Raw genomic sequence first — 25871 nt, 5'->3', positions numbered from 1 at the left:
CTTTTGTTAGAAAATATTTTTATAGCATAAAGGACAACTTACTAGATTTCTGAAGATTGATTTTTTAAAAAATGATCTCTTTGTTTTAAATCTACATACAACAATGTCTTTCCAGGTTTGTAAAATTTCCTCCTGAAGAAGAATCCTACCTACTTTTCTTTTCATTTATTTATTTATTCATTCCAAGATGGAGTCTTGCTCTGTCACCCAGAGCTGGAGCGCAATGGCATGATCTCAGCCTACTACAACCTCTGCCTCCCAGGTTCAAGCAATTCTCCTGCCTCAGCCTCCTGAGTAACTGGGATTACAGGTGCACACCACCATGCCCAGCTATTTTTTTTTTTATATTTTTAGTAGTGATGGGGTTTCACTATGTTGGCCAGGCTGGTCTCTAACTCCTGATCTCGTGATCTGCCAGCCTCAGCCTCTCAAAGTACTGGGATTACAGGCGCGAGCCATCACGCCCAGCCAACTTTGAATGAAGCCTACCTATAGCCAGGAATTGCTCCATACTCTCTGGCCAGAAATAAACTTCATAATTTACATTCTCACATTCTATTTATGAATCACTATTTGGAGCCCAGTCACACTTAGTCAAAAGTTCAGAGCCAGATCAACTTTAGGTTAACTTAGAAAAATAAGTTAGTAAGTTTTTCAAGCTTTGGATCATGCTGATATTACCAAGGACTTTGTGATCCCACAATAGAGACATCAGTCTGAGATGCACAGCTTTATTTATCACCTCACTTCTGAGTGTATGCCTGGATTAGGGGTTCAGGCTGCAGTCACAGAACAAAGAGAAATTTCCCTCCATGTTGAAGAGAAGTTAGCTAATGACCAGATGTCCACAATAAATAAACAATACACTGATATCAGACCTTACCACAATATATCTATTAAAATACAGTAGTTAAGTGCCCCGCAGGTTTTTAAGTTTCATTCCCTTATCACTCTTTCCTGATTCCCCAACTAATTCCTTTTCTGTGTTTCTTTCTCCTAAATGGTTTCTTCTCTTTAGTCTACAATAATATTCAAATCCACAATCCTAAAACATTTCCAGTGATTTGGTCTTTCTGTCAAACTCTAGCCCAATCTTTCCTCCCCATCCTGAACTTCCAAAAATAGCTTACTTGTGCTGATCACCTCCCTTTCAAAATTTCCATTCACTTTCCAACCTTCTAGAGTCTGGCTTTTATTCTGATCTACAAACAACATATTGCAAGATCTCTTTTTCCTTCACTTGGGTTTACATTCAACTTTCACCACTGTGGCATTTTATATGCCTTCCTGTCTGAAAATCTCCCACTCCATTCTTCATAGGATACTATTTTCAACAGATTGGGTATCTCGATTACGAACTCTCTGGTTGGACAATCTGCTTCCTTGAAAGGATGTTGATTTCTGCCTATTCTCTAAGTATAATCATCCTTGACTATTGGTGTGTTAGAGCAGGCTCAACATTTCACAATAGCTGATTATATTCATCTCTTCCTACCTCCACTTTCAGGGACTTGAAATTGGCAACTTTGAGAGCATTCATACAACAGAGGTAAGCAAAGGGCTATAAATTAGGGTTTGCTTGTGTTTTCTTCCTGGACAGCTGATTGATAAATAGTTACCAGCATTACCTCTGCTGATATTCAGGCTTTGTTAGTCACATAATTACTGTGTCTATGTTGTGGGTTCTAAATCCACTCTGTCCTCACAACTTTTCTCCTGATCTTTAAACCTAGTTCTCTCAATTCTTATTGTGAATTTTACTAACTGTGTTCTTGTCAGGATTTGAATCCATTCAAAACTGCAATAATAATAATATTCCCCATGAAATTTAACATTTTCCCTGTTCTACATTTTATTTTATTTTATTTTTACAATGGTTAATACGATCATGTTCCACTGGTCATTCAGAGCCACCTGGTCACCTGTGAATAAGGTTTTCTGTGTATTCTATTATTTTAACTTACCTTTCAACATTCAATTAGCCGCCAAGTTCTATTGGGCCTCTCTCTGAAGTACCTGCACAGGCTGATCCCTCCTGCTCTTTTGGACTATTTTAACTCAGTGCTTTCGTGTTTTATACTTAGAGTGTTACTGTAATGTTTCAGATAACTTCATCTACTGATTCCAGTCTCTTCCTCCATTATACAGCGGTGCCAGTTGTTTTTCTAAAACACGTTATCTGATCACGTCATTTCTCAATCAAAATTCCTTGTTGGCTCACAGCTGCCCTTGGCACAAATCTCAAAGCCTTCAGAGTAGTATCCCTGGCCTTTGTAACTTGGCCTAACCAACTATCCAGTTTTATTTTTCACCCAGGCTAGAGGCTAGTCGTGCGATCTCAGCTGACTGCAGTCTCAACCTACCGGGTGCAAGCTGTCCTCCCACAGCCTCCTGAGTAGCTAGGACTACAGCATGTGCCACCATGCCCAGCTAATTTTTGTATTTTTATGTATAGATGGTCCCTGGCCCCAAACTTTCAATTCTCCAGCCAAACTGGAAACCATCGTTCACCAAACGTCCATTTTCACACAATCAGGTTATTTTCTCAACCTGTTTCATTTCCCCGATATCCCTTCTCCTTCTTTAACCTGTTGAAATCCTGCTTTCCTTTAAAATCTAACTTAATTGGCACCTCTCCAGGGAGGACTTGTATAAAGTCATGCACTAGAGTGAATTGTGTTAAAATTATTCGAGTACATACCTATCTCCTCGATCAGAGAGCAAATTTCTTAATCTTACCCCTTTTAATGTGGCCATACAGAGCCTAACCGTATGCCTTGCAAACTATATTTATTTGCTGTTTGACTGAATGAGTACCTTGGATGAGATGAGTCTTTGCTGGTGGAAGGTCTCGTTTTGCTGCCTTGTTTCCACGTCCTTTCCCGTCATTTTGTTGTTCCTGTGCTTCTCTGGGATCACCTGGATTTGTTCGCATGTCAACAACTTGTCTTCCATCCAACATGTCTCTCCCCTTGTAATTGCTTCCTTTTCTATCTGATGATCTGTCTGTTCTTGCATCTATAGAAGGGAGTTTTGGCACCACTACAGGCCGTACTTCCAGCTGTGTCTTGGATGGGACAGTGGGTGACTTTATAGCAGGAGGCGGCACAGGAGGAGGCGGAAGATCTAAAAAGAAACATTAAAAATACTGCTGTAAAATCTACTACTTATAAAGTCATCAAACATTTGTATTACCATTGAAGTCACATTCACCTGTGAGGTACTATATTTTAAACGAACTAGAATATTTGAAGGTAACCAAGGAAAAACACCCAATTTTTATTTACTTATTTATTTTGAGCAGGTTCTCACTGCGTCATTCAGACTACAGTGCAGTTGTGCAGTCCCAGCTCACTGCAGCCTCGACCTCCTGGGTGCAAGCAATCCTCCCACCTTAGCCTCCTGAATAGCTAGGGCTACAGGCATGCATCACCACACCTGGCTAATTTTTCTATTTTTTCTAGATATGGGATTTGGCCATGTTGCCCGGACTGGTCTCAAACTACTGGACTCAAGTGATCTGCCCACCTTAACCTCCTAAGGTTCTGGAACTATAGGCATGAGCCACAGAGTTGGGACTTAGTGACATCTGCTCCTGGGATAGTTAACACTTCATGTATGTACTGTAAGTTTCGCTCTCTCAAGTATTGTAGGGCTTCCTAAATGATTTCTGTATAACACTGCTAGTGCCAGCTGCATGCCTTCACTCCTCCAAACAATCAATTCAAATTGATTGAGGTTGGTATCTGTAATCTAGCCTAAATCTCTTCTCATTTTGTAGGTAAGGAAGCTCAAACATGTAGACTTTAAGCTACTGTGCTATCCCAAAGCTAGATATGATCAGAACCAGGACTAACCAATGGTTCAGTTTTCTTTATATTACTACATTCAATTGCATGTTTATAATCTACTATTCATTGATGGAATCTCACCATTCTGTTTATGTACCCAGAGGTTTTAAACCATATTACACTGGTATAAATGTAGGTTAATTTCATCTACATACACACATACACATACATAAAACTATTTCTAGTTGTAGTTACATATTAAGTAATGCATATTAAATATAAGTTATATAATTTAGTTTGTTACTTTTTTTTTTGAGACAGAGTCTCACTTTGTTGCCTAGGCTGGAGTGCAGGGGTTCAGTATTGGCCACTGTGGCCTGTCTCCCAGGGTCAAGTGATCCTCTCACCTCACCCTCCTGAGTAACTGGGACTACAGGCACACACCACCGCATCTGATTAATTTTTGCATTTTTTGTAGAGACAAGGTTTCACCACGTTGCCCAGGCTGGCCTCGAACTCCTGTACTCAGGCCATCCACCCACTTCCATCTCCTAAAGTGCTGGGATTACAGCCATGAGCCAACATACCCAGCCTGTAATTCAATTTCGCATATCATAGATATACTACTTAAGGATGAAAGAAAGCATAAAATTTGGTATCTAGAAAAAAAATTTAATTAGTGCTATCTTTAAAAATCATTCCTATGTAAACTCTGGGGAGAAAATAAATATGTATTCTAATAACATTTGGTAAGTTAGTAGAAGAATGTGAATAGATACTAAGTTTTGGTTATTCTGGCTCTAGTATGGGGAATGTATTATAAAGAAAGCTTCAATTCAGGTGGTCAAGAGATTATTATAATAACTCACATAATTAGTGATAGGTGATAATATGGTATTGGTGGCTGTTCAGATGGAGAGGAAAAGATGTGTTTAAGATTAAGGGAGAAAATCAATATTATTTCAGGATCAACGAAATACAGTACAGGAAGTGGGGGAGGAGAATCCAAGATAAGTAAGAGTCATCTTAGTAGGATGTATGTAAGAGTCATCTTACTAAAATTTCATGTACATGCATACATACACACACACAAACACACACACATAAAATTATTTCTAGTTGTAGTTACATATTAAGTAATCTATGTTATATGTAATATATATACTTTATTTTTTTTTAGCTACATCTTAGATACTAAGATATTTTTCTTAGCTACATCTTAAATGCTAAGAAAATCTAAGATAACTACGATGAATTTTAGGATTTTGTCATAGTTGGCTAGGTGACAGAGAAGAACATCACAGAAGGTATAGAATGCAGCAAAAAGAGATATTTGTGAAGGAAGAATATGAGTTCAGTTTTTTAAAAGTGAATAGGAGGAGCCTTTGGAGTATCAAAATGGAAAGGTACAACAGGTACCTGTAAATAAAATCTGAATTTCAAGAGAGATCAAAACTAGAGATACAGAGATTTTGGAATTAGCAGCATAGCTACGGTTTTTAAGTTATGTCTTTAGAAATGTTAACATTTTCACAATTGCAAAGTAATGTCTAGAATAAATCAACTAAAACACACTCATAAAACATCTGTTACACACTTAGTATTATAAAATTAGTCTTAAGATGTTAAAGTAAAAAATAGAAATTTACATGGTAAAAAATTCAGTAAGAGTTTAAACGTGAAAGAACAACCTCTTGTACCTCCCCACCTCCATTTCTAATCCCCAGTATTGAATATGCAGAGGTAACTGGCTTGAATAGTTTTCCATAGGTCATTTCCGAAGCTATTTATAAAGCAGGGCTGCCAAGTCTCATAACCGCAGGGAGCAACCATTCACATCAAGGACTATATGAAATGGCCACGCCTGGGATGATGCAGAGGGCCTGTCTGCCTGTTCACATGTGGTGACCAGATCAAAAGGGCCACACGCAAAGAGACAGCCTTCCTTCTTTACCAACATGAATGGGATTGCACTTTTTTCACCTAACAGGTAGTTGTATAAACTTCCATATGTGTACATAGGGCTTTACTTTTTTTTTGGAAATGTTTGCCTAATGTCCTATTCTATGATTGTATCATTATTTTTTAGCTAATCCCTACAGAGCAATAATTAGGCTATTTCCAGATATTTTATTATTAGTGACATTGGGCCACTGGCTATCATTTACATGTACCAGCATGAGAAACCATTAAATATTAAAATTCTGTTTTGAAGACTCTTATAATAGCAAATCAGTGGCCCTAAGAAGCATCAGTTTAATCTAGTATTCTCATACTTACATGTTTTTAAAAACGAATGAAACATTTTTGTTCCCTAAATAGGTATACATTTTTTTGGAACTTATCTTCTTTTGACATTATATGCTAAAGCTAAGGTGTCAGAATTCATTGCATTAGCTTTGAAAACAGAAAGTCTGAGTTGCCATCTTAGTACCTACCAGCTGTCTTACCTAGGAATGATTATAAAAAGTGATCAAACTTTTCCTTGTGTTTTTTCGTTAGTGGTTTTCATGGCTTACCATGTTCCAGTATTACATAAATAGCTTCAACATTTTAGCTAAAATCGTAGCCAATTATAGCAATAGCACTTGTTTTCCCTCTGATTTTACAAAATCAAGTTTTGTCTTGCAATGTAGATTGAAATTGTCATCAAGAATAATACATAAAAGTACTATGATCTGTCCTCCCTCATATCCTACTTATTGTTAAGGATAACCAAAAACAGAGAGTTAAAAAACAGATTGTGCCAAGTAGCCTAAAGCCAAGAGGCCCAAGGCCGAATAATTTTAACTTCAGACTGAGCCTGGGATTAGCAATACGGGATGAAAGTCTAATTCAGAACACACCAGGAAGCAGAGAGACTGAGTGACTGCAGGCTCGTTTCTGTACTGTCTGCTTGCTATAAACTTTAAAATTAGATAGCAAACACAGATAATCAGGAAGCCAATGACTGCCACCATCATCAAATTATAAAATGTCTGGGTCATTACGATATCAAAGCTGATGACTACCACTGTCATAAGATTATACAAAGTCTTGGGAATAGATGACTCATGGGACACAAATCTATGACTAGATGTTCTAGATAGTTCTGTTATTTATAACAGAAGTTAAAAAGTGAAGGGAACCTGATGGTAATTTAAAGAATTCTAACTTCCTGTATATATTTGTCATTGTATCTAATTGACAATTAGAGGGAAATGTTGACAGGTTTGATTTCCTATATAAACAGATTGCCAAATAAATTCTTTCTTAGGTATTATAAAACGTCACCAAGCAGGGATATAACAAAATATCCCTGCTTACAAGATCAGGGATTATTACAATATAAACAATTCTGTATTTCACATAGTGATAAATAGTTCTTTCACCCAATTTGTACCATGAATAGTACCAATTGGATTTAACAAATGGGATTGTGGACTTGTTTTTTGTGTGTGTGTATGTGTAGACTTTATGTAATCATATAAACACTCATTCTTTATACAAGACTTTCCAAATAACAGCATAATGCATGTAAAGTAACATAAAAATATACTAATTCAGATAATTCTGCCAACATTAACTTGCTATAGACATCTAGCACTCTACTTAACTGCTTTAAGTCTTAAGACCTTGTAATTAATGATAAATCAAGTCAAAATAACCTCATTCCAAAGGGGGTGGTAAATTTATAATTTATGAAAAGTAGGGCTGGAGAAATAATGTAGATTTGGTTTTTAAATCAACTATGTAAATGCATTGGAAACGTTGGAGAGAGGGAGTGGAAAGAATCTATTAGAAGGACCTAGAAATGCACTTATGCCTGGCTTTTACTCCATAAGACTCTGGCTAATAAATATTCATATATCCCAATCCTACCCTTTATCTGGGTTGAACTTGTAAAAGGCAAATTTGAAATAAATAAATAATTAGCTACCGCTTGTTAGTATGACTGTAGCATGAGTATTCTCCTTTGCATCCAGTTCTCCACGAGTGCTTATGAGACCTTGCAACGTTTGGCCACAATGCCAGGTGTTAGGGGCTGGTCCATTATTATGGGCTGAATTGTGCCCCTCAATATTCAAATGTTGACATTCTAATCCCCAGTACCTCAAAATGTGACTGTATTTGGAGTTTTTAAAGAGGTAATGAAGTTAAAATGAAGTCACTAGGGTAGGTCCTGATCCATTATAACTGGTGTCATTACAAGAGGAGATGAGGACACACACATACACCAGGGAAAGATAAGGTGAAGACACAGGGAGAAGATGGCCATCTCCCAGCCACAGAGAGAGGCCTCAAAAGAAACCAATCCTGCTCACACCTTGATCTTGAACTTCTAGCTTCCAGAATTGTGAAGAAATAAATTTCTGTTGTTTAAGCCACTTAGTCTGCGGTGCATAGCTATGGCCCTAGCAAACTAATAAAAGGATTAACTGAGAATGAGCATCACAAATTACTCTTTATCAGTTCAGACATAGCCACTCTTTATTCTTCTTTATATAGTTTTTAAAGATTCTATAAAAAAAGTCATAATCTGAAAAAAAATTACAAAGTAAAGATGTTACTAACTGAATACTGATAAACCACATTCTGAACATAATTCACATAAATCTATTGACAATAATCAAACTCATCCACCATAGTTCATACATTTTACCCACTAAAAAGAATAGAAACACACAAAATCCTCCATGCCTTACTAATATGTTCAATTCACATTTAAACAATGGATAGTTCTTCAAATTCTTTCTTCCTCTCCCTTCTCTTTTTTAATAAATTGTACTGAGTTTGTCTGCCATTGAGCTGCTTCATGAATTGGCCTATGAATTTTTTTTTCCAAAAATGCAGCGTAGTAATTTGGGGAAATAATTTCTGAGAAAATGCCTTTGTCTCTATGTCATAACCACTGCCATCAAGAGTGTGTGCATTTATTTAGTGCATTAAGTAGTATCTGCATTATATGACTTTAATTAATCAATATACATTATGGGATATGTGTATAATACCACACAGCATTGTTATTTATTTTGTTTTACCAAACAGTAAACATACAGCATAAAATTCAAGACTCATTCATACAGTAAACATAACTTGAAATGTAGTTATCAAAGTATTGAAACCAAGTGAATATTGTAATATAAAATTAGCTTTAGTCATTTCTCCATTTTATCTATTTTTGTGACTTAGAGAAAATAATTATTGGCTTTTATATTGCAGTATGTCCTATGATAATTCTGCATAATTGCTTTTGTGAAATGAGCAATTAGAAACCTAAATAAACATTTTGGATTAACTTTGGCTTTACAAATATTGCAATATATTTCTTTGGTATTTCTGAAATTCATTTAAGAAATAACTTGGATGCATCATCATTCAATTTAACAGTTATTATTCAGGGATTAGTTAGAATTATATTTAATCATTAACACTGAAACAAGCACTACCAGTGTGGGACAATAAATAGAGACAAATTTCAAGCCTAGTGTAATTTGTAATCAGGATACAATATTCTTTAACTTGGCAAGCTTACATTATTTAAAACATTTCTAAAAAGCATCACCCAGTGCCAGATTCCCCTTTGAACAAGTATAAATAAGTGGTAGAAAGATCTACACAAGGATGTAGGCCAGATTTTCTCTCTTATGTATTCAATTTAGATGTGTTTACATCCAGGCTTGACATTTGGTCAGTTTTTCAGTGAGGAACACTCTTTTCTAGATAATAAAATTTGATAAAACAGCCATAAAACTTGAAAAATGCCATTACAGTTGTCCCATAAATGTAAAATTGCTGGTAGAGTTGGGGGATTTATACCTAGTGTTTGTCCGTTCACAGAGGCAAACATGCAAAAAGCCACCGTAATAACCCTTCAAAATCAGATAATATTCTGACAGCTCAGTTTCTCTGACACAAGAGTCCTGGGCAGAAGCCAGGAGACCCAGGTGCGCTGTGTCACGCCAGTATTTAATGTAGTCTAATATCAGATAGATGCTACAGAAAGAAAATACTCAGAATAAAGTACAGATAATAGCATGGACAGCCACTCATTGCAAAATTACTTGTGCTCATCATGCTGTGAGCGTTGTATTAAATTCTTCTGTCAAGTGGTAGGAATCATGGGGAGAAGTACCTCAGAAAACCTTCCTTGCAACCTGTGATAAGGATCTATAATATTAGGCTTTCATATGATAATGGCAAATGATGCCCTTTTTGAAAAATTGCTGACTGGTAATGAAAGTCCTAATCAGATTCTGTTGCAGAGGACCAGGAGGTGGGGGAACTGTGCCTGTAACACCCTTCTTTCTCCACCCCTTTAGCAAATTTAGCAAACTTGACAAAAGCATTGAGTCTGAGAGAATTTATCTTACATGAATTTCCAACAAAGCCTATGGGGTTGTTTTGTAAAATGAGAAGGTGGTGGTTTAATAAATGCTGGGCCACCTGAGGCACTTTCATTAAAGGCTTTCTCCAGACAACATCCCGATGTTTGCATTTTCCTCCTGTGCTCCCTCGAGAATGTGAATGTTACCTCTTCAGTGAGAGTTGATATTGTATGTGAAGGCATGAAGAAACATGATTTGATTCATATTTTGGTGTCCAAAATAACGGTTTGTATCACCACTAGCATTAGAATTAATATTCAAACACATTTATTGTCTTCTATTTGAATGCAAAATTGTAAAATAAAAAAATGAGGGCACTTTGGAGGATTTATCAGGAAATCTGACAAAGTGGCAACCTATGCCACTACTTCAACTGTCAACTTCAACTATAGTGATGTCCATTTGTTTGAAAGTATAAAATAACTTTCAAAAATATAAAAGATCTACAAATGGTTTTGTTTTTTAAATAACAAGCTTATTAGAAAACTGCAAGAGCAAGAGCTGCTTGACAGAATCTGTAAGTAGATCACTTCTACAAGTAATACGAAGCTGATTGTTAATAAATTTTTAATGTAATTTCTAACGTCAGTGAACGCATTTTCTAGTCCTAGAGAAGCAGGGTAAATAGGCGAGATTCATAGATGTTTTCATCCGTGTCAATGGACTTACCATCTGTGTAGGCTTCTCTGCGCAGATGTCCTGGCTGGTGTTTTTGTTTCTTGGCTGGTCTGGTTTTCTGCATTACAGCAGCGCTCATGTTGCTGTCTGTAGACACAGGACTTGTGGGCCGAGGGCACTGAGATGCATGAAAATGTCGACGGCCTAAGGAGGAAAAAAAAGTCTGAGCCAAACTCATCAGTGAATTTTAATTACAACAGGAACAACAAAAAGAAAACATTAAAGCTAGAAACAGACATAATTTTCCTGAAAAACAACAAAAAACACTGCAACAAACTCTTCTAAGCAAATAATAGGCTTTTTGTCACTCTGCTACATACTGGAGAAAATACCCTAAAAGCCTTTTCTGCTGATTTCATTTGTTTTTTTAAACCACAGTGCTTTTGTTCTGTTAAAGTTTATGATACCTATTTACTAAAGAAAAGCATTCCAATTATTTTTGCAATCAGCTTCACTAAAATGTTAAACAAAAAACATTAAGTTTTTGCGTAATATAGCTAATATTCATTGCTTTTTCAAGAGGAGAGCCATATTTCTTAAGAATTCATGTTCTAAGAGAAATGAACAGCACTAATGGCATTACTATTTTAATTAAACATATATTTATGGTATACTTTGAAGACAGACTCAGGTGTGTTCTCTGCAGGTGGTCTGAAATTGAACTAGCTCACATATTTAGGTCTGCCAAAAATCACTTGCATCTTTTTTCTATCTCAAAGTATTTGCTAATTCTGGATACCTAAAGTGGTCCCTCTGAGACTTTGGTGGTGGAAGAGGTAGATGTTTGGTTTTAGAGAAACAATAATCCTAGGTACCAGTGGGAATTGAATTTACTAATTAGATATGGCGTTTTCTTTATTTATTTTTCCCCCAAGATGAAGTCTTGCTCTGTCCCCCAGGCTGGAGTACAGTGGTGCTATCTCGGCTCACTGCAACCTCTGCCTCCTGGATTCAAGTAATTCTCCTGCCTCAGCCTCCGGAGTAGCTGGGATTAGAGGTGCCCACCACTACACTCAACTAATTTTTTGTATTTTTAGTAGAGATGGGGTTTCACCATCTTGGACAGGCTGGTCTTGAACTCCTAACCTCATGATCCAACCACCTCAGCCTTCCAAAGGTCTGGGATTACAGGCATGAGCCATCGAGCCCTGCCTACGCAGCATATTTTAATGCCCCCAGATTCTCTGGCTGTCTTACATAGATCCTGTATTATAACAGCTACAACATATTTAATCCATAATGACAATGGAGATCTATTGGTCCGATGTTTGACTTTCACCATTTTGGTTTCTAGAAATTCTAGTCACAAATCCAGAACTTCCTATTGTACCACAAGAAACTTCCAACGGACTTAGACAGCATGTCTTTTGGCTATAAACAGAAGTCATATATAATGAAATCCACATATTTAAAGATGATAACTGAAGCATATTAAATAATAGACATTAATGCAGCCAAGTGATTGGATATTCATTCATATTAACTTCAAGTCACATGACAAGCACCATCATTTCCTGAAAAGAACACTGCCATAAGCAGAGGCCAATGCATGTTTAGTTCATTAAAATTATGAGCTCAAGGAAAACCAGAAGTGCCACTAAATTATAATACAATAAAATATTAAACCAACTCTCTTTAGCTATGATGGGGACTATTATAATTAAAGTTACATATCCATGAAACAGAGAATTAGGGCTGAAACTGAACCCATTATTTATTCTATTGCAAAAGACCATCCACTGCTCACAGACCCTGAGGCATAAGGTCATTTACAGATGAATTTTCAATGTTATTTCTGTTTTGTCCATTTAATAAACTGAAATATTTTCTTAATGAATTCTCAAAGCAGTGGTTTGAGACTGTTAACTTCACTTTTTTAAACAGAAGATTAAAAAAGGGAGAAACAAAAGCTATATATAAAGTTAGATGTTATTTATTTATTAAGAAAGATAATTAGGTTTGCATAGCTTATTCCATTCAGCAGCTACTGGAGGAATGAAAAAGAATATTTGGTTGAATATCAAAAAATATAGGCTTGGCTGCAATAAATAATATATTCTACAATAATAAGTTGAGAGATGTTAGAAATATTTTTCCTATAACATATTCTTGATATATGATATATAGAGATGATTTTATACTGTGATTTAAATTTTCTCTGAATATATTCTACACTGATAAAAAATAATGACCAATCCAACATCTGAAAGGACCATGGAAAATTAGCAATGTGGTCATTATTAAACTAAGGAAAATAAAGACAGTAAAATACCAGTAATTCATTTGTTGCACTGGTCTTTTCCTTCTCTGAAATGTATCTCTTTCTTGTGATCACATTATTTTACTCTACTATTTAGATTTTCTTGGCTATTAAAAATGCAAACACACAAAAATATGTATGGGAATGTATATATTAATTCTACAGAAATGAAAATCATGATAAATAAGTCTTACAGTTAACTTCTTTTCTTTCTTGAACTATTTACTTTCTAAACAGAGTTGGGAATAGGAGGACATAAGTAGAAATAAGTTATAATACAAAGATGAATGTACAGTAATTAAAAGTAAGTTACTGACAATGGAAGGAAACATATGAAAAGCACTCGGATTGGCTTTCTGTCCCGATTATTACGTTTAAAATATTTTCTGTAAGTTTGGAACACTGAACATTGAAAATGTATGTATATTACATATATCTTTATATCTTCCCAATTAACATTCTAATTTGAGAGGATATGAAGAGAATGCAGATTAAGGAGAAATAGCCTGTTTTCCAAGGGTCACAGTGTTCCACTTGGGTATTTATCTGTTTCCCCTACATAATTTTTATTTAAATAAGGTAAGAGGACTATCACAATAAATTTGATTTTGGTGAGGTTCTACACAAAAAAATTAGAGTATACGTTCAAAAACAAACTTCATTTAACTGACTGTATGTATAGTTTAAAGAAATTATATCAGTTTGTGTAATAGATATATTTGCTATGGCTATCCTAAAAATAAGTTAGCTTCCTATCACTCACATTATGTAAAATTTATGAAATAAAATAGAAGATTAAAAAGCCTTGTCAAGGAAAATCCAACTAAGTCATATTCTTGAACTGTCATTTTCTTAGGGAGCTAAAAAAAAAAAAGATAAGAATAGTTGCTTTTCAAATAGGCCTTAAGATCACAGGAGCGAATCAGCAACAAACATCTGTGCATTGAGTTTTCTTTCCCAGCTTGGTGAAAGTCCTATGACTTACCAGCAGCATCCTGCATTTGCCGTCGCGCCACTTTCAGACCAGCATACTCTGCTGCTGCTGCGACTGCCTGGGCAAAATCAGCATCTGTGAAAAAGGAGCCATCTGAAGAACTAACACTGGAGCGTCCACTGGAAATGTTGTCCTCCTCTGAGGCCGAGCCCCAGCCGTTAATCATGGACCCCGTGACAGAGCTCTCCAGGTCCCCAACACTGGAGGCAGGTGTCTGCTCAAGCCCACGTAACAAAAGCCTTCTGGTTTGCATCTTGGCTACTTCCATGTCGGCTTCGTCTTCTTCCTCTTCTGGTGCATCCGTATCCATATCTGAGACCAGGGGTCCTGAAATGTAGCCGTAGGTATGTGGAGGGGAAATCGGCCGTGGTGGTGGAGGAGGACTCACAGGCTGCCGTCTGCATGAAGATGAATAAAATAGGTCTGGCTCAGCTTGTGATTTAAGATATAAAAGGTCAGATTACCCAAGAAATTCACAAGTATGCAGATTTGATCTTTATTTCTTTTGAGCTCATATGTTCAGAAAAACAACAGAAAATCACAATATATTTAAGTTTGATTTTATATCGAGTTGCACTTCACAGCCAGAGGCTCCACTGGGTTACTTTTTCATTTAAGTTTAATAGAAATATGGTCCGTTATCTTTAAGTCTTCTTGTGTTTTATTGTTTGGATTGCGTTTGGTTAAAAAAGGAAAACATAACATCTGTATTTGTCCTAAAGCATTTCAAATACTATCCACATTTCAAATATTATCGTTACTGAAGACAACTGACATTCATCCTGAAACAGTTTGCTCCATAAATGTCTGGTTCCTTCCTTTTCGTCACCACTCCTACTTGTTCAAACAAATGAAGGCATTCACTTTCACTATAAAGCATAACATTTCATAAGATTCTAAAAATTATACATTCAGCATATGACATAATTTCCTTTAGATTTTATTCTATTAAGAAAAAGCTATTGGGAGTCAAGAGTAATTTTTTTTTCTGAATTATTCACTTATGAGTTTTATTAAAGAATATTAACTATTTTTAACACTATTGCATTTATTGTTATTCTATCTTTTAAAAAATATTTAAAGGTAATTTTTATGTAATTATTTAAGAACCAGAGTTGAGGATAAAATGAAGTAGTATCCTACAGTATAGGTTCACAGTTACCAATTAATTGGTTTCAACCATCTCTCTGCAGACATGAAGAACAACAGTTAAAAGCTATCCTTCCATTAACACCACTTGTGCTATGATCCACAGTGAACAGATGACTGAGAAGGTATAAAGCCTTGACTTGGGTGGAAAGCAAGGTTTGTGGAAAGAAGTCATCCCCATGGGAGGAGAAGGCCAAGAGAACAACTCTTAAATTAAAAGAGTGCCTTCAAAAAAAGAAGACATGGTGATTTCTAGTTGGAGGATTTGTTGGTCAGTGAATTGCTCAACGGTCCTAATATTATTCCCTAAGCAAGGTTAAAGAGATGACATAATGGAGGACTTTCAGATGGAAAGGTCATTAAAACAACTCAACGAAGTTTGCACTCCTGAGAAGTAAAGAGGATAGAGGATGGATTCTACACAAGCTGCCAACTGAGCACCAGTATTGGAGAGCAGCAGAGATTAGGGTCGAGTGTCATCTGGTGACCTCCACAGCTTGGGAGGCTAGGAGAGATACGACATGAATGCCATCAACTGGCAGTTTACCTGAAGATATGGATAAATCACTTAATAACTGCAATGGTGCCTAGGACTGAGGCCTTCATCAGTGGGGTAAGTGAATGTCGGCACCTCTCCTGTACCACTTATGATACTCATAGTGTAAGATGAGAGAGAATAGTCTTGAGGGCTATTCAAGCAGAAGACCAGATCTTCACCTAGTTTGCCCTTTCCTCATTCCATCTTCCCCACCTTAGCCCTAGGAGAATGCACCTGGCAGAGGAGGGAGGAGGGAGGTATTTAAAAGCGGAACATGCTCACTTTCTCCTTGCCACCATAGCCACTGAAGGAGGCATTTAGCAAAGGATGCCTGGGAATGCACAACTGAGGTTTCAAAATTAACAGAACTGGCTGGGCACGGTGGCTCATGCCTGTAATCCCAGCACTTTGGGAGGCTGAGGCAGCCGGATCTCCCGAGATTAGGAGACTGAGACCAGCCTGGCCAACATGGCGAAGCCCCGTCCCTACTACAAATAGAAAAGTTAGCCAGGTGTAGTGGCACATGCCTGTAATCTCAGCTACTTGAGAGGCAGGAAAATAGCTTGAACCTGAGAGGCAGAAGTTGCAGTGAACTGAGATCATTGCACTAGCATGGGTGGCACAGACTGTCTCAAGAGAAAAACAACAACAAAAATTAATGAATTAATTTAAATGAATAGAACTAGTTTTAACAGCAAGCAAACAAAACCAAACCATACAGGATACAGGATCTAGTTAAATCTAAATAAAGTTAAAAACACGTAGGATCTGCTCCAAGATCTCTACTACAGAGGAAGAGAAATAATTTTGATGTGGGACAGTTTTTAGGGTGGCATGGCGGTGTTTTGAAGAAAAACATTTTCCGCTTTTTATGTCAATGAATTGAGACACTTCAATAATCTGCTTCTTCAATGCAATGGAAAACATGAAAAATAAATAATTATTAAAGTACTGTAATTCATTTAATGAGCACTTACTTTGTAGCTAACCATAGTTTACAAGATGTACTCGTTTAATTCAATAACTTTCTGAGTTACTTTTTAAATGATCATTTACAGAAGAGGATATGAAAATTCAGAGGAATTAAGCATCTTACCAAAGTTCCCATAGATTGCATGTATCAAATACAGAATTTAAAATCAAGTTGTATTTCTAAGGTCATGACCTTCCACACACACATATATAAGTGTAAGTTTACAATGTATATGTATGTGTGTATGTGTGTAGACATATAAGCAAGGAGAGATATGTGCCACATACAGATGTATTAAAAAACCAAGAAATTAAAGCTAATATATTACACTGGAAAAGTATGCATATATGCACACACATATGCTTAATTATATATTATTATGTGTATAGATATATGTTATATATACAAACACAGCATGCTTTAATATAATGCATTACTTTTCATTTCTGGGTGGCTTTTAAAGTGTCTGTGTGTGGCACTAGGAGAAATATGAAAAATGTGCCAAAGCTGAAGTTATTTAGGAGATTAAAATGGATAATTATTTCAATATGGAATGTGTACACACAGGAGGAAAACCATTGTTTAATTTGGAATGCAACAAAATACCACACTTAAAAGTTAATTTACAATCTTTGTCAGCATACAAATCCAAAATACCACAAGAAACATCTTCCTTTTTAAAGCCATGTAAGACTTTTTAGCACAAAGGAGACTATTTTGACCATCAAAAAAGAAAGATGCAGAATGGCTGACTTCACTATGAAAGGATGCCAGCATTGTTGTGTTTGAATAATTCACGTTCTGTAGAGCAAAAATATCTTCATGTTAAACAAGGGCTGGCTTTTAACTACAACCACCTCTAACAAGTGTTGAAGAAAGACAGAAAAATTTATTCAAACCATCTGTAAATAAGGCAAGCCCAGGGAACGTGTGATAAACATGTACAGTTTGAAATATGTAATACATTCTATTGGAAAACAAAAAGCCATTTCAAGATGCTGCACTCAAGTGAGACTTGTATCAAATGAACCTCAACCCTCTAGATTTCTCCCCCTGAGGGGTTTCAATGTCTTCTGAAATAATATATAAGTATATGATTGTGAATCGCAACACTCTAGTCTCCTGCCAGATGCCTTCATAAACATGTTCAAGAGAAAAGCAGAGTGACGTCATTAATTTATCAAAGTAGGTGTTTATACCATTCACCGCATAGCATTTACCAGGCACAAGACAAAGGAGAAAAATGCAGACCTTTGAGATTTTGTTCTATTTCTTATATAAGTAACTATTACCTCAATTTATCTGTATTAATAAAACAAGCAAATCTCCTATTCCAGACATGAAAATAATTTGTACTTTTCTAGAGACTTTTACTAAACTGCAACAAACTTAACTATATCAATCACTTTTTAAAACAATATATAACAATAAATTTAATTACATTATTTTCCTAGCTATTGTCTGAAAAGAGACAAATTTCTATTATGTTGACCACCTAGTATACCCAGTTTTAGACAAAAGTGAAATAACCTAGAAGTTCATTATAATGCCAAAGTTGAAATGTTCATAAGAATGCAGGTCTGTAATGTTGATCTAATTATCATTGCATTGTTATAACGGTTTAAGTTTAGTAATTTTATTAATATAAAATTACACTGCGCCACTAATCAATAAATTTAAAATAATCAATGTATTTATTCTTTAAACATTTACTGTGCACCTACTGTGGTAAAGACTGTTAGATTTATACCAAAAAGATCATAGGCAAACAGAGCTTGGATAACTTGCTTTATGCTTTGTGACAGGTAAGAATTCAATTTTAAGGTATACATACTTAAGATAAGCTATCTACCTGGCCACAGCAGACTGTATTCTGCAAAATGTCCATAGCAATGACTCCATTCCAAATGCTATTCTGAAATGAGAAGTTGCCACTCTCCATCAAGAGAGGGAGATTAGTTCAACACTCTTGAATCTGATGGACTCTGTGACTGCTTTGATTAATACAGCCTGGCAGAAGCAAGACTATGCACCAGTTCTAAATGTAGTTATTAACTGGCCTGGCAACTTCCCCTTCCTGCCTTTTTGGATGCCAGCTTCCATGAAAGAGGTGCCATTTCCCTGAGACTCTCTGTTATGAAAAGTCCAGACAATATGATGAGACCTGGAGGATAAGACTCCATGTGGAAAGAGGCAGAGGACAAGCATCACTGAGGCATCAGACATATGAGTGAAGAAACTAACTTGGAAGTAGTTCTTCTAGCCCCAGCCATACAGCTAAAGCCACATGGATTGGAGATGAATTGTCCAGCTGATTCCTTTCAGAATTCCTGACTCATGGGATTGTGAATAAAATGATTACTTTAGGTGACCACATTTTGGAGTGGTTTGTTAGACAGCAACAGAAACAGAAACTCAGGCACTATGTTAGGAATTCACCTAAATGAAATGTATATCCATGTCTGAAGGGACTTTTAGTCTAGTGGAGGAGACAAATAATTAGTTAAATACGCAATGACAGAGGATACATAGAATGCTGTGGGAACACATAACTATGGGTCCTACACAAAGTTGGGACACCAGAGAAAGATTTACTGAGAAGGATCTGCCATATAATCTTGGATCTAAAGGATACATAGGTGGTAGCTCCAAAATGAGAAAAGAAAATGGTGTTCCCGGAATATGGGAGAGCATGTGCAAAGATACTGAGATGAGTGAGAACCGTGCTTATTCCAGGAACCAGAAGAAAGAGTGAAGACATCATAGACATTGATGGGGGAGTGGCAGTGGGTAAGGATGATGGGCACACAGGGGTCAGAGCACAAAGGGCTTTGATTGCTACATTAAGGAGTCTTGCCTTTATTTTAAGAAAAATGGGAAGCCATTGAGAGATCAGAAGCAATGGAGAGACTTGATCAGTGTTGCAATTTAGGAGAACGCCTCTGCACAGTCTGCAGTGAGGAATTAGACTGAAGAAGGGGCAAGGCTGAAGCAACAAGACCACTTAGCAGAACATTACCGTGATGCAGGCGAGAGAAAAAGGCAGTCAGAATGAGGAAAGTGCATTTATGGCTGAAGATTTGTGTATCACTCAGACTGATATTTAGGCAGTAAAAATCTACAGGAACAAGTAGTTGGATATATGGATCTGAAACTCCAGAGAGAGATTTGTAGAGAAATAGCTGTCTATATCTATGAGTGTACCATTAGGGAAATGGCAGGATGATAACACTCAGAAGTCGTCTACTGCTGGGGGAGGGATTAGAACAGATCAAGGGATCAAGAGGAGACTTCATTCAAATACTTAACTAAAGATGGAAATCATAACATTGATATACAATAGAAATGTAAATAAAATAGAAATGGCCAATATTAAGAAATTGGTTAAACAGAGTAACACACTTTATGTAAGTGTCTAAATAAAATGCCACCAACATGAAAAAACGCTGTTCGGTGAAAAAAATAGTTTATAAAATAATATTGGCATGTCATAAATCCAAGCCATGTGAGAATAAGTAAAGATGAAAAATTGAAAGGATTTTTACTGAGGTCTTCGCGCTGACTTTCTGATTACATAGATCACTGGGACTTTTATATTTTCATTTTGTTTATAGGTATTTTCAAAAATGTGTATAGTAAACATATAGAATATACATTAGTCATAAAAAAAGCAATTAAAGCACTTTTAAAAATGGGCTTTCACCTACTTTATATTAGTGCCTAGTGTTTTTTCCAGCAATGACCCTGGAAATAAAATCCATAATATCTTATAGATTAAAAATCCTATCTTTGAAAAAGGCTGAATATAGTCAAGTTGATTATAAGTTCAGATAGTTAATGTATCACCCAATTACATTTACCTGCCTCAAGTTCTGCAATCATCCATTAGCCTAAAACAATAGACAGTAGATCGACTCCAATTCTTCCATAGTATCCAATTCCATTTATCAAATACTTTACTGAAGAAAGCTATACAGAACTCAGTGACATAAACAGGATGAGTTCTGCCTTCAAAAAACTTTTAATTTAAATAGGAAAACAGATATACAAATAGCAAATGCTAATGCAACATGAAAAGTGATTAGTGTGGTAATACAGATGGGAATAGACTCTTATGAAGAGCAAAGAAAAGAGGGGGTGAGTTTTTCCCGGCAAGCAGAGGGTGTGTCATTTGAACAACTATTTGAAGGATGAGAAGTGCTTGCCAGGCAATCAGGAAAAAGCATGTAGAAGACCTGGATGTTGATGAGTTTTCAGGGAAAATTAGGAACTTTCAAACAGACTAATCTGAAAAGAGTGCACATGACGAAATTGGGAGGGAAAGTAAATAAAGGGAAAAGGATTATTTAAAAACTGTAAATACTGGGTTAGACATTAAGACTGGACTCTGAATGAGGGAACATTAGCAGACTTGTTGTGTGCAAAGAAAGATATTGTGAGAATGAACAGAAAAACAGAGAGAAGAAAAGTGGAGCTCTCCTTAAGGATAAGGTGGATTTCATGGGACAGGGATGGAGGGTCTGCCCTAGCAGCTGTTGCAATGGAAACTAAGGAGCAAAATCAAAATCAAGGGCCATTTTGGATTGAAGAGACTTCATGAATAACCTCATTGTAGAATGCTAGGAAGAAACTAACCTGATTTTAAAATGACAAAGGTAGTTTTTATGAGTTTTGCCTATTCCCTTAGCCATTTTATTTTAAAACATTGGTCAAACTAATAACGGTTAAAAATTCTAAACAAGATAGCCAGCAACGTAAAAGAAAAGGCAAGTTTGCTAATGTCTGTAATCCCAGCATTTTGGGAGGCTGAGGCGGGTAGATCACTTGAGGTCAGGAGTTCGAGACCAGCCTGGCCAACATGGAGAAACCCTGTCTCTACTAAAAATACAAAATTAGCCAGCGTTGGTGGTGCATGCCTGTAATCCCAGCTACTCAGGAGGCTGAGGCAGGAGAACTGCTCGAACCCAGGAGGCTGAGGTTGCGATGAGCCAAGATCACACCAATGCACCAGCCTGGGCAATAAGAGTGAAACTGGGGTCTAAAAAAAATAGAAAGAAAAAGAAAAGAAAGAAAAGAAAAGGCAAGTTTGAAAGGTTAAGTCCAAAGACAAAGAATTTGAATTTGGACACATGGTGAAATTCAAGTGGAAATATTGTGGCACTCAGGAAAAGGGTCTAGGCTGGCTAAAGAAATTTGACAGCCATCAGAATATAATAGTTGAACCAAGCAGTGGGATGATAGTGTAAAGGTGAGGGCTGTAGGGCACTAACATTTCTGAATACTTACCCTGCTTCACATGTTTACAAACATTATCCATTGATTCGCACAACAATTTATAAAATCACCATAAATGCAGAGAGCGTAGTATGATAAAGACTGAGAAGCCTTTAGCTCTGACCATTAGGAGGTTACTTTCAATGGACTGACTGAGGCAAAAAGTTATAAGCCTGAGGATTGCAGTGGGCTGAGGTGAGAATGCAAATCAGGAAGGCAGAAGGAGTTAACAAAATGACGCAGAGGGAGAGCATGGAACCAGAAGGAAGGCCAAGGAAGAGGAAAGTATGACGGGAGTAGAGTTAACCCTGAAGAGAAGGGGAACCGAATGAGGAGGAAGACGCTGTACATTCCAGATAGATAAAGGCAAAACAAGAGCGAAACTCCGTGTCAAAAAAAAAAAAAGAATACAGGGAGGCTGAGGTGGGTGGATCACAAGGTCAAAAGATCGAGACCATCCTGGTCAACATGGTGAAACCCCGTCTCTACTAAAAATACAAAAAATTAGCTGGGCATGGTGGCGCGTGCCTGTAATCCCAGCTACTCAGGAGGCTGAGGCAGGAGAATTGTCTGAACCCAGGAGGCAGAGGTTGCGGTGAGCCGAGATCGCACCATTGCACTCCAGCCTGGGTAACAAGAGCGAAACTCCGTCTCAAAAAAAAAAAAGAGTACAAAAGAAGAGCTAGCCAGAAAGAAAATATCGGGTACTTTGAAAATAGAGACAGGAATGGTGAGGAAACAGGCAATACAAGGGAACAAAAAAAAAGAATCCTTAGGTATATCAGAACTAAATGGTCTCTTTTAGTCTCTCATTGTCTTCTAATAAGAGTAGCATGGATGGTCATGATATTAATATGGAAAAGAGGTGCCTTATTTGCTCTCAATTTTCATGGCATTCCATGGGTTAATAATATTACTTTTAAAAGTCTGATAATTCAGCTTTCTCACTGCAAGATAGAAGAAAGCTTAACTACTTTCTTGTTTTTGCAGAGTATGTAATTTGAATCTGGTAATCTTTACAATAGAAGAGTTAATAAACATTGCAGAATTCTCTTTTAATCTACAGAGTATAAGTCAAGCCACATAAATCAGAATTTGTTATTCATTTGAAAATATCAAAGGAACATCTTCTGAAGCAAATAATATACTCAATTTCAAATAATATTAGAAATACAGGAAATAATATATACATATAATGTGTCAAGGGCAATAAAACAGTATAAATAAAATCATCAGCAATGAGAGAAGAGCTAACTTGATGTAGTAATAGCTTTTATGTGGTGGAAATGACAGGTGAAGCCATTGTATAGAACAAAAATGTATTGATTGAGGATGCTCAATACATAGGCTTAAAAAAGTCTAAGCACACACAAGTGCATGCGCGCGTGCGCACACACACACACACACACACGCACACACAGAGTACATAATAATCGACTAAAGAACTCCAAACTCATATCTAAACAAAAATAAAGGTTTCTGAGGTCAACACAAAAAGAATATACCAAACTCATTCTTCTGTGACATTATAGTTAGGAGGGAACACATTATTATGTAAACTTCATTTTAAAAGACAGGAGAAAATGTATTTTCTACCAACCAAAGAAGTAATTTACTGATGCAAAAGGAAAACCGAAGAACAAAACACCCACTGTCAGTCACGTGACAGGATTAGCAAACCATATGCCATGTGGTCATGACCATAATTTTTACAAGTGGGTGAGTATTAACGCACATTATTTTATGCTGGCAAGTTCACTAGGATCAATTAATCTAAAGCAATGGTCAGCAATATGACTCGATATGTTAATTACCTGGGCTTCCTGTGGGATGATACTGCAAAAAAAGGCTTAAGTAACGAGAAAATTACTTCATGGGATAGCATCTGATAACTTCAACTGAGGAGTAGAAATTATCTGATTGCCGGCAAAGAAGGCTAGTGACAGCCTACCTCCTGTCGGGTTGGTGCTGCATGTGGCCAATCTCCTCTGGACAATCCTGTAACATGGGCTGAAGTTCTTCCTGTGGGGAAGGAGTCAGAGTGGCAGTGGACTGATGGCTATAGGACACGGCAGCTGGAGAAGAAGCTGCTCCCCGAACAGGGGGGGTGGGACCTCGTTCATCTTCCTCCTCTTCTAATTCATCTTGTTGCAAATACATCCTTGCTGGTGGCACGGGACATGGCATTTCTTGGTCATAGCTGAAAGAAATGATAAGGATGTGTAGACTTACTTCAGGTTATTCAAATAAACTACTTGGATAGTAATAAAATGTCATCTTTAAATTGTTTTTAAAATCTGAATGTTCTCAGTCAGGTTAAGGAGATAATTGTTGAAAAAGATTTTACCCCACAAGGGTTGTGAATTACTGCATAGACTATTTTTCTCTAAGAGATTGCAATTTACATTAGCATATTATGGGGTCTCAGAAGTCATACAGTTAAAACAAGTTCACATAACATGGCTCAATTTAGTGCACCCCAACTGTATTCAGCATAGTTGTGCCTCCAATTCCATATGTTCTCTAAAAGAAGACTCTAAGAGGGTATTACAGAGAACCTGAAGATGATCTGCTACATTTTCAGAAAAATATATTTTTATTTTTTATTTTTTTTGAGACAGAGTTTCACTCTTGTTGCCCAGGCTGGGGTGCAATGGCACGATCTTGGCTCACTGCAACCTCCACCTCCCGGGTTCAAGTGGTTCTCTGGCCTCAGCCTCCTAAGTAGCTGAGATTACAAGTGTGCATTCCCATGCCTAGCTAAGTTTTATATTTTTAGTAGAGACAGAGTTTCACCCTGTTGGTCAGGCTGGTCTCGAACTCCTGAATTCAGGTGATCCACCTGCCTCAGCCTCCCAAAGTGCTGGGATTACAAGCATGAGCCACTGTGCCCAGGTGAGAAAAATTACTCTTAAAAATCCTTTCAGAGAAAGATAGACTGGAGATCAACCTATTTAGTTCAATACAACCCATTTATTTCTCTGAAATTAGAGTACATCACTATTTCTTCAGCTGAACACAAAATAAAGTAGTGGGTGTCCATTTAGGATAGTGAGTGAAACATACAATAATAAAATGCCCCTCTACTCCTCTGCTGGAGCTGGGTGAGAAGCAAGATGGATCCGGGGAACATTCATGATTTCTCTTTTCTCTTATCCCAGGGCATATGTTTCCTAATTATGAGGGCAATGATCCACTACATTATATAAATTGTGATTCTGTTACCGATTTCTCTTGTTCATTCTCTACCACCCACCTTGCTTATCTGAACTCAGAAAAGCTAATGCTTAAATAATGCTTCTTTGCATCTTTCTTTACTTTCTTAATCTATCTCCCTCTTTGCCTCTTTCTTTTTTTTTAATTTATTTTATTTTATTTTATTTTTTGAGACAGAATTTCGCTCTTGTTACCCAGGCTGGAGTGCAATGGCGCGATCTCGGCTCACCGCAACCTCCGCCTCCTGGGTTCAGGCAATTCTCCTGCCTCAGCCTCCCGAGTAGCTGGGATTACAGGCGTGCGCCACCATGCCCAGCTAATTTTTTTATATTTTGAGTAGAGACGGGGTTTCACCATGTTGACCAGGATGGTCTCGATCTCTTGACATCGTGATCCACCCGCCTCGGCCTCCCAAAGTGCTGGGATTACAGGCTTGAGCCACCGTGCCTCTTTCTTATGTTTTTTTTTTTTTTTGAAATTAACAAATAGCTGAGCAACTTGCCTACTCACCCAAACTGGAAATATTTTATCATTTTTGACTTCTCTTTCTTCTTCCTCAAACTACTCCCCAGTTCATTTCATTCTATCAATAAAAACTCTGTAGAATCTATTCTCTTATTTTTATTTGTT

At 36.9% G+C, this 25871-nt stretch overlaps 1 protein-coding gene across 13 annotated transcripts in view; it reads right to left on the bottom strand.

Moving 5' to 3' along the window:
* Positions 1-25871, bottom strand: part of ROBO1 (roundabout guidance receptor 1) — a 1154664-nt gene that overhangs the window by 6979 nt on the left and 1121814 nt on the right. For all 13 annotated transcript variants that reach the window (XM_002761303.7, XM_054248986.2, XM_054248983.2 and 10 more), the window contains 4 exons: positions 23977-24225; positions 14083-14489; positions 10829-10981; positions 2818-3126 (listed from right to left, as the gene is read on the bottom strand). In XM_002761303.7, the coding sequence (XP_002761349.3) occupies positions 2818-3126; positions 10829-10981; positions 14083-14489; positions 23977-24225 (1118 nt within the window). The remainder of the gene's footprint in view (positions 1-2817; positions 3127-10828; positions 10982-14082; positions 14490-23976; positions 24226-25871) is intronic.

The sequence above is a fragment of the Callithrix jacchus genome, chromosome 21, assembly GCF_049354715.1.
Source record: "Callithrix jacchus isolate 240 chromosome 21, calJac240_pri, whole genome shotgun sequence".
Lineage (NCBI taxonomy): Eukaryota > Metazoa > Chordata > Mammalia > Primates > Cebidae > Callithrix > Callithrix jacchus.
This window is presented reverse-complemented; position numbering and strand designations above follow the sequence as displayed.